The 13107-nt window shown below is 38.5% G+C and overlaps 1 protein-coding gene across 7 annotated transcripts in view; it reads right to left on the bottom strand.

Annotated features, from left to right (window-relative positions):
- The window catches only part of MCTP1 (multiple C2 and transmembrane domain containing 1), a 228381-nt gene that overhangs the window by 45295 nt on the left and 169979 nt on the right, over positions 1-13107 (bottom strand). For all 7 annotated transcript variants that reach the window (XM_021380048.1, XM_021380050.1, XM_021380049.1 and 4 more), the window contains one exon: positions 7334-7453. In XM_021380048.1, coding sequence (XP_021235723.1) covers positions 7334-7453 — 120 coding nt within the window. The remainder of the gene's footprint in view (positions 1-7333; positions 7454-13107) is intronic.

Genomic DNA, 13107 nt, shown 5'->3' with positions numbered 1-13107 from the left:
GTAAAACCTTCTGCATAATGTTTTAAACCGTTTCAGAAAAAATAACTGTCTTTCTGATTAGTGGCACCATAACTTAAACAAGTTTTACACAGATATTGTTCTACCCTTAACTCTGCATTCTCCCTTTGGAGATTTTAAGGCTGCTGCTATCATACTGGAGGCCAAGTTCTCAGTGAAGTACAGTCAAAACAGGAAGCCCAGATGTAATGGCCAACATGATTATCTTCTTTTTGTATCACATTGTGCACGCAGTTTAGGTAGAATAGAGAGACAATAATTACTTTTGCCATAAGTTCAAAAAACTTTAGTCCTCAGCTAAAAATCCGCATTGTCTCTTTGCTACCAGAAGCACTGCAACTTCTAGCACAAGCACCTCAACACTCCATGTGCAATGGATCTAAACTTGGTGTTTGTCCTCTATTAATCTGCAGAAATCCTGCCAAACTTAATAGAGTCATTCTTCCACACTGTAAGACTATAATAGGTAGAACAAAGCAAAATAAAAAATGGTAAAACCAAGTAACTGTCTCATGATTTGCTTGGTAACTCACTTCCTTTTTTTTTGCCAGGAGATAACAGGATGCTAAAGTCAGCTCCTTTCTTGGTGAGGTTTGTTTGTACCAAATAGTGCACACTACCAAAGCAAAGCTGCCCAAATTTACCAAAGGCTCTGACATACTGCTGCCTTGCCCCCAGAAGAAAATGATTTGGACAGTAGGCAAAAAAGCTCCTCGAGCTGCAACTGAATTCGGTGTTACACTGCTAACTCAAACTCATTGCGCTTTCTCTAGGACAGAGGGAATCCAATGACATGGATATATTCATGAGCACCCTTGTTTCCATTCCCATTTTTGTTTCTCTTCATGTGCTTATTTCCAGAGTACATATAAGGTCAAAGAAAAAAAAAATCTGAGCCTACAAACAAAGGTTAAAATAAACTATCATATAAAACCCACATACACCATAAAGTTTCTTTAAGATGAGAGCAAAATTCTCTTTCTGTCCTTTCAGAGGACTATACAAAAAGTATCCACAGAAACTGGTGAAAATCTTAAAATGAAATCTCATATTTTACTAAAGTTACTGATCTTCTGTTCCAAAATTTTACCCTATGTGAGTCCATCTCTAACTTTTAATAGAAACATATTCTAGAAATATGTCGTCCATCTCTTTTAATAGAAACATATACTCTAGAAACGTAAGTCATCAAAGTCTATTTCATAAAAAATCTCCAGTGAAATTAAAAGATGTATCGTATCATTTTATATCAGTCTTAAAAGATTAATAATATGTGTATATAGTCTATTATACAGATTCATAAGAATTTGTGTATGGCACATTAACTCCCAGCTGCTCACCATCATCTTCTATGCAATGATGTGCAACTTGAAACTTTAAGAGGAAATCAGTTATTTAATATTTCCTTTAAGGCTCTAAATATTAGCTATAAATGCAGGAGGTGAACTGAAGTGATTAAAGCTCTTTTCCATAGGGGTATATATGGCAGAGGAATATTTACAGGTAACTCCAAGCATGTGCATTTTTCTTCTTATTAAATTTTAAATTGCTTGGAAAAAAAAATCTTACAAATAACAGACCAAAAGGTGAGTAGGATTAGTACCTTTAGTCAGAGAATCACAAGATGGCTGAGGTCTGCAGGGACTACCTGAGGCCATCCGATCCAATCCTCCTGTTCAGCAGGGTCATCTCCAAACAGGTTGTCCAGAACCATGTCAAATTTGGTCCTGAATATCTCCAAGGACGAATATTCCTCAGTCTCTCTGGACATCCTGTTCTAATGCTGGATCACCCTCATTATAAATGTCTTTCTGGTGTTCATATGGAATACCACATACTTCAGTTTGTGCCTATTGACTCCTGTCCAGTCACTGGACACCACTGAGAGAAACTGGCTCCTTCTTCCCTTCCCATCAGTGACTTACATACATTGTTAAGATCCTTCCAGGCCTCCTATTCTCCTGGTTGAACAGACCCAGCTCTCAGTCTCTTCTCCAGTTCCTCCATCATCTTTCCTTTGCTGAACTGTACTGCCTTGACTTCTTGGCCTGCCACAACTAAAAATCCCATATTCATCCACTGCATTGCAGCTGTGAGAGCAACCTCACCACGTCTCTATGATCTTGCATGCATGCAAGAGCACCCTTCCCCATTACTTCAGGTTTAATGCTCTCCTCATCAGCTGGCCAGCCTTCTGGGAAAGGTGACAGTAACCAACTTGGTGACGTGGATCTTGTCTTTTCCTAGCATGTTCTCAGTACTCAAAGAGGACCCCATGCCTGTGAAAACCAAGTTCCTGTCAGTGATAACAGCTGTGCAACTGGTTGCTGACCCACCAGATGCAGTTGCTCCTCTTGCAGCCCTTCCACCTCAATGGCAGCACTGAGGGGAAAACCACCTAGCTATCCTGTCTGTCACTTGCTTAGTCAAGGGAAAACAGCAACAGACCCAATGTACCAGCCCAGCAGCCAAGAAAATGTCAAAGTCTGTCCTAACAGCAGAATGAAGAAATAGATACATAGAAGAAAAAATTACCAAACATTTTAATTGGTCACTCATGCAAACCATGCCACATTTGCAATACATGTTCTGACCACACAAACAACAACTTCATCTCAGGGAAGGGGACAACAGCAGCTGGAGAGTGGGAACGATTTTAATAACTTTGAGAGATTATCTGCCCATGCCTTGAGTCAGGCAGCTCCAGCAGAGAATCAGAACAGAACCTGAAGTAGAAATGTTTTTTTCCATCAGTTTCATGAGATCCTAATAATTACTGCTTAGAAATAGAAGTGAGAAAAAAGATCCCAGATAGAAATAGAAGTGAGAATAATGATCACACATAGAAGTGAGAAGAAAGATTCCAGACAGCAATGCTGCTCTTTTTGCAGCTTTGCAAAGGTGAGATTTTTTTTTTCCAACATACTTGAAAACATCAAATTACTTACAGATTTCTAAAAATGAATGAAAAGAAGCTATAAGCCCCAGAACACTGTCTGCTAATTTGGATACAATTCTTTCAACTGCAGCCACGTAGGGATGAACATTTCTGATTACACATCTCTTGCAATGCAGTTTGGGTTTCACAGTAGAGTAAGGTGGCTGTGAAGTAAACCATACCCTTACTTTCCCCAAGCAGCCCGGGCAGTGTGTCACCACGACATGCTCCATTGCCCTGTACCTGTAATATGCACAGGGCCATGAGAGGTAGTGGTAGCACTTCCCTCAGCAGCTAATAAGAAAGGTTACTTCCAACAGCATGATGACATGGAGCTGTGGGCAGTGGGGATGGGAAAGTGGAAGCAATTGATACCTCTCCCTCAGAGAATGTGAAAAAGACACTGGAAAAAAAGGCGTGCGCATGCAGAAAGCACTCAGTTCCAATCATTTCCAATCTTGTGTGTTTTGGTGGCGACTGCTTAAGATCAGAACTGCAGTCATAATGAAAATAAATTATTTTGTGAGGTCAGACACTTAGGAGTATAACTAGAAGAAGTGCAAGAATTTGGACAGTATTTTTTTAAGTCAAGACAGTATTTTTTCAAGTCCTTGGGGAAAGAAGCTAGGTAAGATTCAGGCAAAAATGCTGCTGCAAAATTCAGGGGAAAGCATTAAAAATGCTTTTTCAGTGGTTTTTCCTAGCTTAATAATGGAAAGAAATATTTATTCTGTGATTTCTAGTTCCTGCCACATGAGCCAATGCCAGGAATCTATTTGTTTTAGATCAGTTCTGAATTCTCTCAGACTCGCTCAGAGAACCATCCACTAAATCTACATCTAGATCACTTCTTCAACACTTTCCTTTGTTACAGGACATGAAACCTCACCAGTTACCCCAATATTTCATGCAGGAGTTTGCATTTGATGAAAACCTGCCTTTCAGAAATAAAACGACTATTAGCGTTAATGTATAACAGATAGGGAATCCAACACATTTTTGTTGAACTTTGTGCTAGCATTGGAGTAAAACCACAGTAACAATCAATCTTACAGAGTCCAACTGAATCCAGGAAAATAAATAATACCTAATATACAGTTTTACCTCTCCAATGGACCTTCCATCAGACTTATATTATATAGATGCACTTAGGTCTCTCCCTTGCCCCAGCCTTGTTGCACCTTTAATTCAATAAAGAACTTGCACATTGAACTTACACGGAATCAGATTCAGTGGCAGAATAATCACACTCACACTCAGATGAGAATCAGAGCCTCATGTTAGGATGGAGTAAACTAGACCACTTGCAGCTGAATTATACCACAAGCAATTAAGTTACAAGCTGCTTCAAAGAAACTGATGTACAAGAGGACAGGGTAAATGAAACCTTGACTGCAGAGAGAGATACTCAAATGTTGATGAGTTAAGGCTGATCCAAGTGGACAGAAACTTACTGAATCGTTTCCTCTGTCTGCAGTAAAGTGCAGTCACTAACACTTTAATTGATCAGATAATTGATAATTATTTTGTTGCAGAGATATTGAAATGAAAAGGAACTCTTTGGAACTTCTTTTCAAGGCCCAAAATGTAAGTATCTCCCATTCAAGTTCGAAGTGCATACACTTTAACTACAATTCTCTATTGAGTAAGAAAAAACAGCAAATATATTTATCTTTTTGCATTAACTTGAGGATTCCAAAGTAACTTTTAAAGGTAGATGTTATTTCTAAGATAAGTAGTCAGTGATTCACTGAGGCATAAAAGTCTCTGGAGACCTGGGAACAGAAGCAAGATCAGATGAATCCTGAAGCATTCTCTAGCCACCAGGAAACACTGCTTAATTAATATAGTTAATATTTACACTTTGCATAAGAAAACAGAAATATTTAAATGACTCCTAATCTAATGATACTGTGCTAATGACCTGAGCTAAGGACTAGTGATATTACTGAAGATTTGTGAGTTAATTAGAAAGACATTCAATAAGTCGGCAGACCACCTCATAGAAGACAGATGCTCGCCATGATGATAACCAACCTCAATTCATTAAAAATGAGATCCCAACTTCCTTGTAATAAATAAAAAGTAGTAATTAGCAGCACAGATATCAAATATTTAGGAAGAACCTGACTAGCTGATACAAGCCATACGGCTTGGTCTGAAACAATCTCAGCAAGAGGAACGTTTCAAAACATTGCTTGGTGTTCTCAACAGAGAGCCCATCAATAGCCTCATTTTTTTGTTAGCAAAATTACATGACGCAATTAATCTTCACAGGCAGGTGTTATTTCAGAGAGAAATTAAGTGTATTGCAGCTCACAAGCAAAATCTCTCCTTTTGTAAGGGATTTCAGTTACTCATAAAATCTCAGATGGAGAAGCTTTAAGCATTTCAGGCAGCAGGAGACAAAGGCCTGTGATTTAAGAAATGTGCCTTTTAAATCTCGATCTTAGGCTTTTCCTAGAAATGTAACAACTTCTGGGATTAGTGAATATCTCTGTCATTCCCACCCTTAATTTTAGATGACCTTTTGAAGCCTAACAATCTTAGTGATGTGGATAGGTAACACCAGTGCCAAGATCAGGGCTATATTAGATCCTCCAGTTAGCATTAATTGCAGCTACTAGACATTAGGGTCATATGATCATTCAGGCTGGAAGGAACCTGAGAAAGGGTTTAATCCAACCTCATGCCCACAGCAAGGTCAGCTATAAGGTCAGGTCAGGTTGCTCAGGGCTTTAGCCAGCCAGGTGCTGAAAACTTGCAACAGGGACTGCACAGCCTTCCTGGGTAGGTAACCTATTTCACTGCTTAACTGCTCCCAGAACAAAAAAGATTATCCAGCCTGAACCTCTTCTGTTCCACTGTATGCTTTTTTCCTCCCACCATCAGTGGAAGGGAGCACATGAAAAACCGAGCTTCACCTTCACAACAACCCTCTTGCACATAGTAGAGGGCTGCTGTTTGGGTCACCTGAAGCCTCTTCTCCAGGCTATTTTGAGCCCACTTCCATCAGACTGTCCTTGTGAGGTGAGTTCTCAAGTCCTTCACCACCTAGCTGGCCCTCCACTGAACTCACTCCAGTTAATCAACTTAATTCTTGAATGGAGTTGTCCAAAACTGAACAGTATTCTAGATGCAGTCTCACAAATACTACAATTGCTTCCCTTAAACCACTGGCTGAGCTTCTGTTAACACAGCCCAATATGCTCATGGTGATTCTTGCTGCTGTCGCATTTCTACCTTGCTGTCTACCAAGATATCCAGATCCAATTCATGAGAGCTGCTCCCCAGACAATCAATCCTCAGCCTGTATCTTTGCATGGTATTATTCCACCCAAAGAGCAAGACTTCACATTTTTCTTTCTTGAATTTCATGAGGTTCCTATTGGCTCATTCCTACAGTCAGCCTAGGTCTATTTGGCACATCCACTGTATCAACTGGTCCCTGTGCCCTGGTGATGTGAGTGCTGTCTGTCACTTCTTACAGGTCACTGATGAAGACATTAAATGGGGCAGACTCTTGTATGCTGTGATACTCCACTTGTTACCAACCTCCAGATGGAGTGTGACCCATTAAACCCTATCCTCTGAGACCAATTACACTCCTCCACTTTTTTTCTTCTTTTAATCCATCTAGTTTTCCATCCAGCTCACAGTGTCCTAGACAGCAGACTGCTTTTGGGGAATGAGTACTAAAACAAACATTAAATTCATAAGGCTGAGCAAAATCCTTAAGCTGCCCAGATACTAGAAAATTTGCATAGCACAGGCTACAACTTCAACTTTTGAAACGTACTCCTGAAAATGTGAACCATGCTTTTTTTTTTAATTAATAAATGTCAGTTATTAGTAAATGTTTGCTACTTTATATCCCAGATACATGCATTTAATTAAATAATGGCATAGATGAAGAAGTAGAGGCCTATATTAAGCTCAACGAATGGTAACATACTAAAGATAAACTGTGAAATCCAATAAAATGTGATACATTCTGAAACTGTTAACAATTTGCAATCATCTTAACCTTTAACTTCAGTACGTGACAGAAAAAAAGCAACATAAGGACATAGCCTCACACAATCATTTTCAAAGAATTTGGCTTCTCATGACCTATAGGCCTCTCATATCCACTCCCACACAAACCCTATTCTGAGGAAAGTGTATGTTCTATATTTTTAAAATATATTTTCAGAAAAAATGGGCACATTCATTGGGCAGCTAGAAAAAAACTAAATTGCCAAGTGGGGAAACTGTCCACTGAGTATTCCAAACTGAAACATTTTTGAAAAAGTGTCATATTTGAAAATAGTTACAAAGTTGTATCTGTTTTTAAAAGAAAAGTACATATACATGCTTGAAGTAGAGAAGACCTACTGTATCATGTTGCCTGTTATCTTTCCCTGATATGATCAAGAAGTAGTTCCATGCCAACAGCAACAACAAAGCCAGTGGTATCATGTAGAGCTCAAAGTTCCAGACCACAAAAAGGAAAACCTAGAAGACAGAACAGGAAAAAAGGTGATTCAGCACAGCATTACATTAAGCACAGTTAAAACCAAGACCAACAAGTTAAAATGATTCTAAATCACATCTATTTAGGCAGGTAAACAGTTTAACCACTTTGCTGAGTAGCCGCTTACCTGTGCAGAACAACTGCTAATTATTTTATAGTGTTGTAGTTTAGTTTTTGGAAAGAAAAGTTGATAAAGTGTAGCCTGAGGGAATGTTAATTGTTTTCTCATTAAAAATGCTAATGTGAACAAAATAAAGCAAAATGGCATAAAAATAAGATCACAATGTAATAAAGAAAAGGTTGGTTATTTCTACAATTAAAGTTAACTTGCTGCTCAAAAGACAGAACTTGATAACTTTGTAGTAATGTCACACAAACAGGAATAAACAAATCTGAAGAATTCCTTTGTACAGAAAATCCACACCGAAAAATCACAATAACAGGGAAATAGAGTTCAAGTATTTTAATGAAAACAGTGTAAAATAGTAATGATCTCAGTATCACAGAAAATGGGACTGAAGGGCATGCTGAGAAACCACCTACATCCACCCCTCCAACAACACTTACTTGCTGAATTTGAAGTATTTTCTCAAAACATCTCAAGCACTGTTCAGCATGGTGAGGCCAGGCGACATCTCCTAGAGATGTGAGACACAACAAGCAGGGCTGCCCCTGGCACAGTAGGTCTGAGCATGGAGATCGTGCTCCAGCAGGATCCATCTCCATCACACAGGTCCCAACACTGCAGCTCTGTTGCAGGGCTGTGATGTGCTTCATAAGGTGAGCTTTAGCCCCAGGTCTGTCAGACCTGTCAAGCAGTAAGGAGCTGACTTTTTTGAAGCCTGGAAGCCCTAAACATTTGTTAGATGCTGGAGCTGTCTGTCATCTAGATAGATACTGTTCCTTTCTGGTTCTAGAATGAAATTACTGGTTTGCAAGAAAGAATTAAGAATCTGGATTAGACAGGGTCAAGCTAAAAACAATTCTACATCTCATTCCCCCTATGAACAACCCCCCTTTTAATTTTAGACAGCTATAGCCATAACTTGGGTTTGTTTTCTCGACATATGACCAAAACCACATTCATTTGTGTGTAGTATAGCAAATCACATTGCTTACTGTAGCTGGATATACACTTAAGTTTCAGAAATCTTGCTAAGTCACTGTCATCCAACTAGTTAAGCTTTGGAATATAAGTATTTGTACTATCAACTAAAATTAACGAAGGTGTTGTGTCACAGATTTACAAACCTAAAGCAACATGGCTCATTTTGCCAAATCAGTCATGAAAACGTATATACATTTAAATAAAAAGAAAACAGGCATTTTAGTACATACTCCTGTTTAACAGCCTTCTGTTGGATTTCTGTTTTGAGTTAAAACAAAATCTTCTTACCAAATACTTCTACATAAAAATAACACAAAAATCTGCATTTTATGTAATCTCTTGTCTCTAGATCAGCTAACCTATCTTATTCCCCAACTTTCCATCACTGAATGCTATGCATATAGAAGTCCTGTGAGACTGGAAGTCAATGAATTCTGAAAGAACTGAAAAAGCTCTGCATGCAACATACGTAAGAGGATACTGGCACTTTTAACAGTTAATATTTCATTTGAAAGAAAACCATCTTTTTTAGGTTGTTTAGTTTAAAAGGAAATCTGTTAGGAATGGTAATGAATAAGAAGCAAACAACAGCTCACAGATTTCAAGAGTTCTTCCTCTAGCTTGCTAACTACCCTTTTGAGAGCAAGATCTGCAGGGACTTGATGCTGTAAATTTGATATAGCCAGTCTGAACCAGAATTCACATCTCAAAAGCAAAGCAAAAAATCCTTGCACCCATTAACCCCAGAAATGCCCTGAGTCAATGGATACATGCTGAAGGGAGCTTTGGAAGTCAGCAAACAGTATCCAACTACCATTAAAGAGGGCCCCAGAGATTAACAGTTGAGGAATGGCAATGCATACAGTTCTCCTTATGTTTCCATCCTACTTTGCTTAAAAAGAAGGAAAGAAAATTTTCAAGTAATATCCCAGGCTCCAGAGAAATAAAATCAGCAACCTAGACGGTCTCAGGAGATACTGACCTGACTGGAGACTGTGGAACATGGTCATCATATAGCTTGTACTTCAGAACATCAATGAGTTTTCATTTAAATACTCCTCACCTGGGATTTCTACATGTGAAGTGATCCTTAAGGCCATTAATTCCTTCAAGTACTGTAATCTGTAGGCTACTAAGATATTATACTAAGATACTACCTTTTTATGACTTGTATGGACATATCTTTCCATAACGCGAATATTATTCCTGCCATTTCCTTCAGATGATTTTGCTGACGTACCAGTCTCATTTCCACCTAGTGTGGCTAAATTTTAATCACTTTCTCCTTTCAGGCACCGGTCTCAGACAGGCACCAGGAAAACATATTTGCAACACAAATGAGATAAATGCTGCATGAGGCTAGCACAGTGGTGGCACTGCAAGTGAAATAGCCTCACTATCTTCCCCAGAACAAAAACGGATTCACAGAAATACACAAGGGAGAAAACAGGAAGATTCCCAGCAGCAAATAAAACTTTTCAGTGAACATGAACAATCCCAAAATCTAGTGCAGGAGAGCAAAAAAATCCAAGGGTTCAGTCATTACACATTAGGGACCTAATGCTTACGGGGAAAGGGAAGAAGCAGTATGTATGAAACTATTTCCTTAACTTCATTTCATCCACGAAGGCAAGGAAAATCTACATATCCATCCAATAAAGACGTACAGGCAAGAAAAAATAAATAAATATAATCCAGGGAAACTAAGAACAGATATAAAAGGGCTGGTCTAGGACTTGTCCATACCTCTAAAACATCCACTAGAACATGGATTCTATCTGTCTCACTCTCTTCCAAAGAAATAATGGCTCTAACTTTGCTTAAAAAAGGATCCTTATCGTTACTGAAACAACCCAACTATTTTAAGGGAGGAGTAGGTGTCTCAAAGGTTACGGTTTAATATAGCTGCTATCTCCTACACAGAAGACTATAAGGGAAGACTTTTCTCCTCCATGAGATCAAGATTTTCATAGTCGCAGGCATGAACTGGCCATTTACAACATCACATCAGTTGATAATCTCAGCGAGCGACACACGCATTAAATGATCATTCAGGGAGACACATGACACTATCCCTGGTGTACAACACTTCAAAAAATAATTTAAGTTGGAATATTGAATATCCTATTCTTTCGCAAACTACGGTATATTTTAAAAAGAAATCTCATCCAAAGTGATTAACACTTCCTACTGTTCAGAAAAAAAGCCTGCCCTTTCAGACTAGCAGCTGTGGATCATTAGCTTTCCAGTGATGAGATGTGTTTGATGAGTATTTTTCTTTCTAATTAAGAGATGAGATCCTCTATTTGACTCTCTCTTCAGACAGAAGCGAAAAATTTCTTCCTATGTGGAAAGGCCATATTCTACAGAACAATCATTTCAGATTTCTTTTTATCTACCTCCACCCAATTTCATTTCATTTTTAACAGAACCTTGTTTGCACCCGCAGACTTCCCAGCATTAACCCTTGTCTTTCCTAGCTCTTTTTATTCTTCCTTTTAACTACTGACAGAAAAGAGCATACAGAAAAGGAGCATCCCAGGCAAGAGATATGCACACACCTTCAGGTGCAGCAGGGAGTAGTGCACAGCTGATGAAGGGCTGCAAGCACAGCTGTTTGAGAACTTGCTGACAAAAAATAGGAAACTCTCTCTTCACAGAAAAGCCTGGCTTCAGTAAAAATCACATAACAGAGCATAAGATGCTTCCAGTTGACAAGTTGGAAGCTTTCCAGAACCTGCAGCCTCACAGCAACCTTGATATCTGGATTACCTTGTGGCAAAGAAGTAAAGGGAGCTCAATAGCATGTCATCCTTTAAGCTTTGAGGGCTTGTCGCTGTCATGACTGGGAACTGGAAGCCTAAGGAGATGAATCACCTACTGAGTCCCAGGCTGACACTGGAACCTTTGAAATTTGCATTCACAGCACCCAGAGTCACAGGCAGTAATATGTTTGGAAGTGCAGTGAGATATGGCCGTTGTCATCACCCCCATGCCACACAGTGCATGTCACTCAGACCACAGCCCCCTCTTCTAGTTAGAGCTTTCTTCATTCATTTTTTAAATATGATTCTTACAGCCTCATTTGTATATTATCTACAACCATGCACTGTCTGCTTTACTCAACTCCTGATTATCCTGGAAATTCAAAAGTTGGCTGTATGGAGTTTTGGCACAATCACAAACAGAGCTTGTGCCTGCAACTCTAGTGTGCTCTAATCACAAGATCATCCATTTACCCTTTTAAGCTTAAAGGACAATTGTATTTCCTGAGGCTTTGTCCCTTGGATGTATTCTCAGAAGACGGGGAAGAATGAAAGATAACCCGCATATCTGCATGGTACAGACTTTCCATTAAGTACTGCAGGTTTTAAGGCTCCAGTGAAATCCTGCATGATATTTACACTACAAAAAAACTTAAAAATAACTTTCATTGTAACTTCAAGAGTCAGCAGCATCTTCTAGTAAAAAAATTAGTCTGCCATCTCTGACAATGATGGCTTCTCATCTTGTATGACACTTCTATATAAATAAATTTAGCTGTTTCAGGTCCTGAACATACTAGTATTAATGTAAATGTATATGGAAGTTCGTTTAGATCATGGTACCCTTGCGACTTTTGAACATATTATAAAGCATCTTCCAGCAGGTTTTTTTTTTTCATCTTCCTTGGAATTTCATTTCCAACTACTTGGGTGCCAGGCAGCAGTAAGCTTTGAAAGATTTGAGTCTAAAACATGCATTACTCCAGTTCTTTCAAAAGGTGAAAGTCAACTTGAAAATGGAAAAAATATGAGACCCATAAAAAAAAAACAGAAAAAATGCCTATAATTTATGGCTACGCTATTTGGACAAGTATACCATGGATTAGTAGTGGTTCTCCTTTTTAAATGGCAGAGGCCTTGGTAGTCTGAGAAATTGTGGATATTTTTTTTATTAAAAAAATATTTTATTATTATTTTATTTATTTATTATTTATTTTTATTATTTATTTTTATTTATTTATTTATTTTTATTTTATTATTATTTATTATTTATTATTTATTTTTATTTTATTTATTTATTATAATAATTATATTATTATTTTATTTATTTTATTATTTTATTATTTTTTATTTTATTTTTAAATCTACAAGAACTTTTGATGGGACATACCAAGAGTAAAATCAGGATGCAGAATTCTAGAAAAGCCAAATTCCAGCTTTTCTCAGGGAGTTAGTCAACAACACCCCCTTGGACTCTGTCCCCAGAGACATGGGAGCAGAGCAGAGTAGAGCAGAGCAGACAGATTTTTAAGGAAGCTTTCCTTAGTGCACAAGAGCATAGTCCTGCTGAAAAGGGTTTTGGGGGTACTGGTGGACATAAGCCAGCCCAGAAAATGATTTGTGTCCTGGGCTGCATGACAAAAGGAGTAGCCAGCAGGTCAAGGGAGATGATTCTGCCACTCTACTCTGCGCTGCTGAGACTGCAGCAGAAGTACTGCGTTCAGATGTGGAGTTCTGAGTACAGAAGAGACATAGACCTATT

The sequence above is a fragment of the Numida meleagris genome, chromosome Z (genome assembly GCF_002078875.1).
Source record: "Numida meleagris isolate 19003 breed g44 Domestic line chromosome Z, NumMel1.0, whole genome shotgun sequence".
NCBI lineage: Eukaryota > Metazoa > Chordata > Aves > Galliformes > Numididae > Numida > Numida meleagris.
Note: the sequence above shows the minus strand (reverse complement) of the source record. Positions and strands in the feature narration are given on the sequence as shown.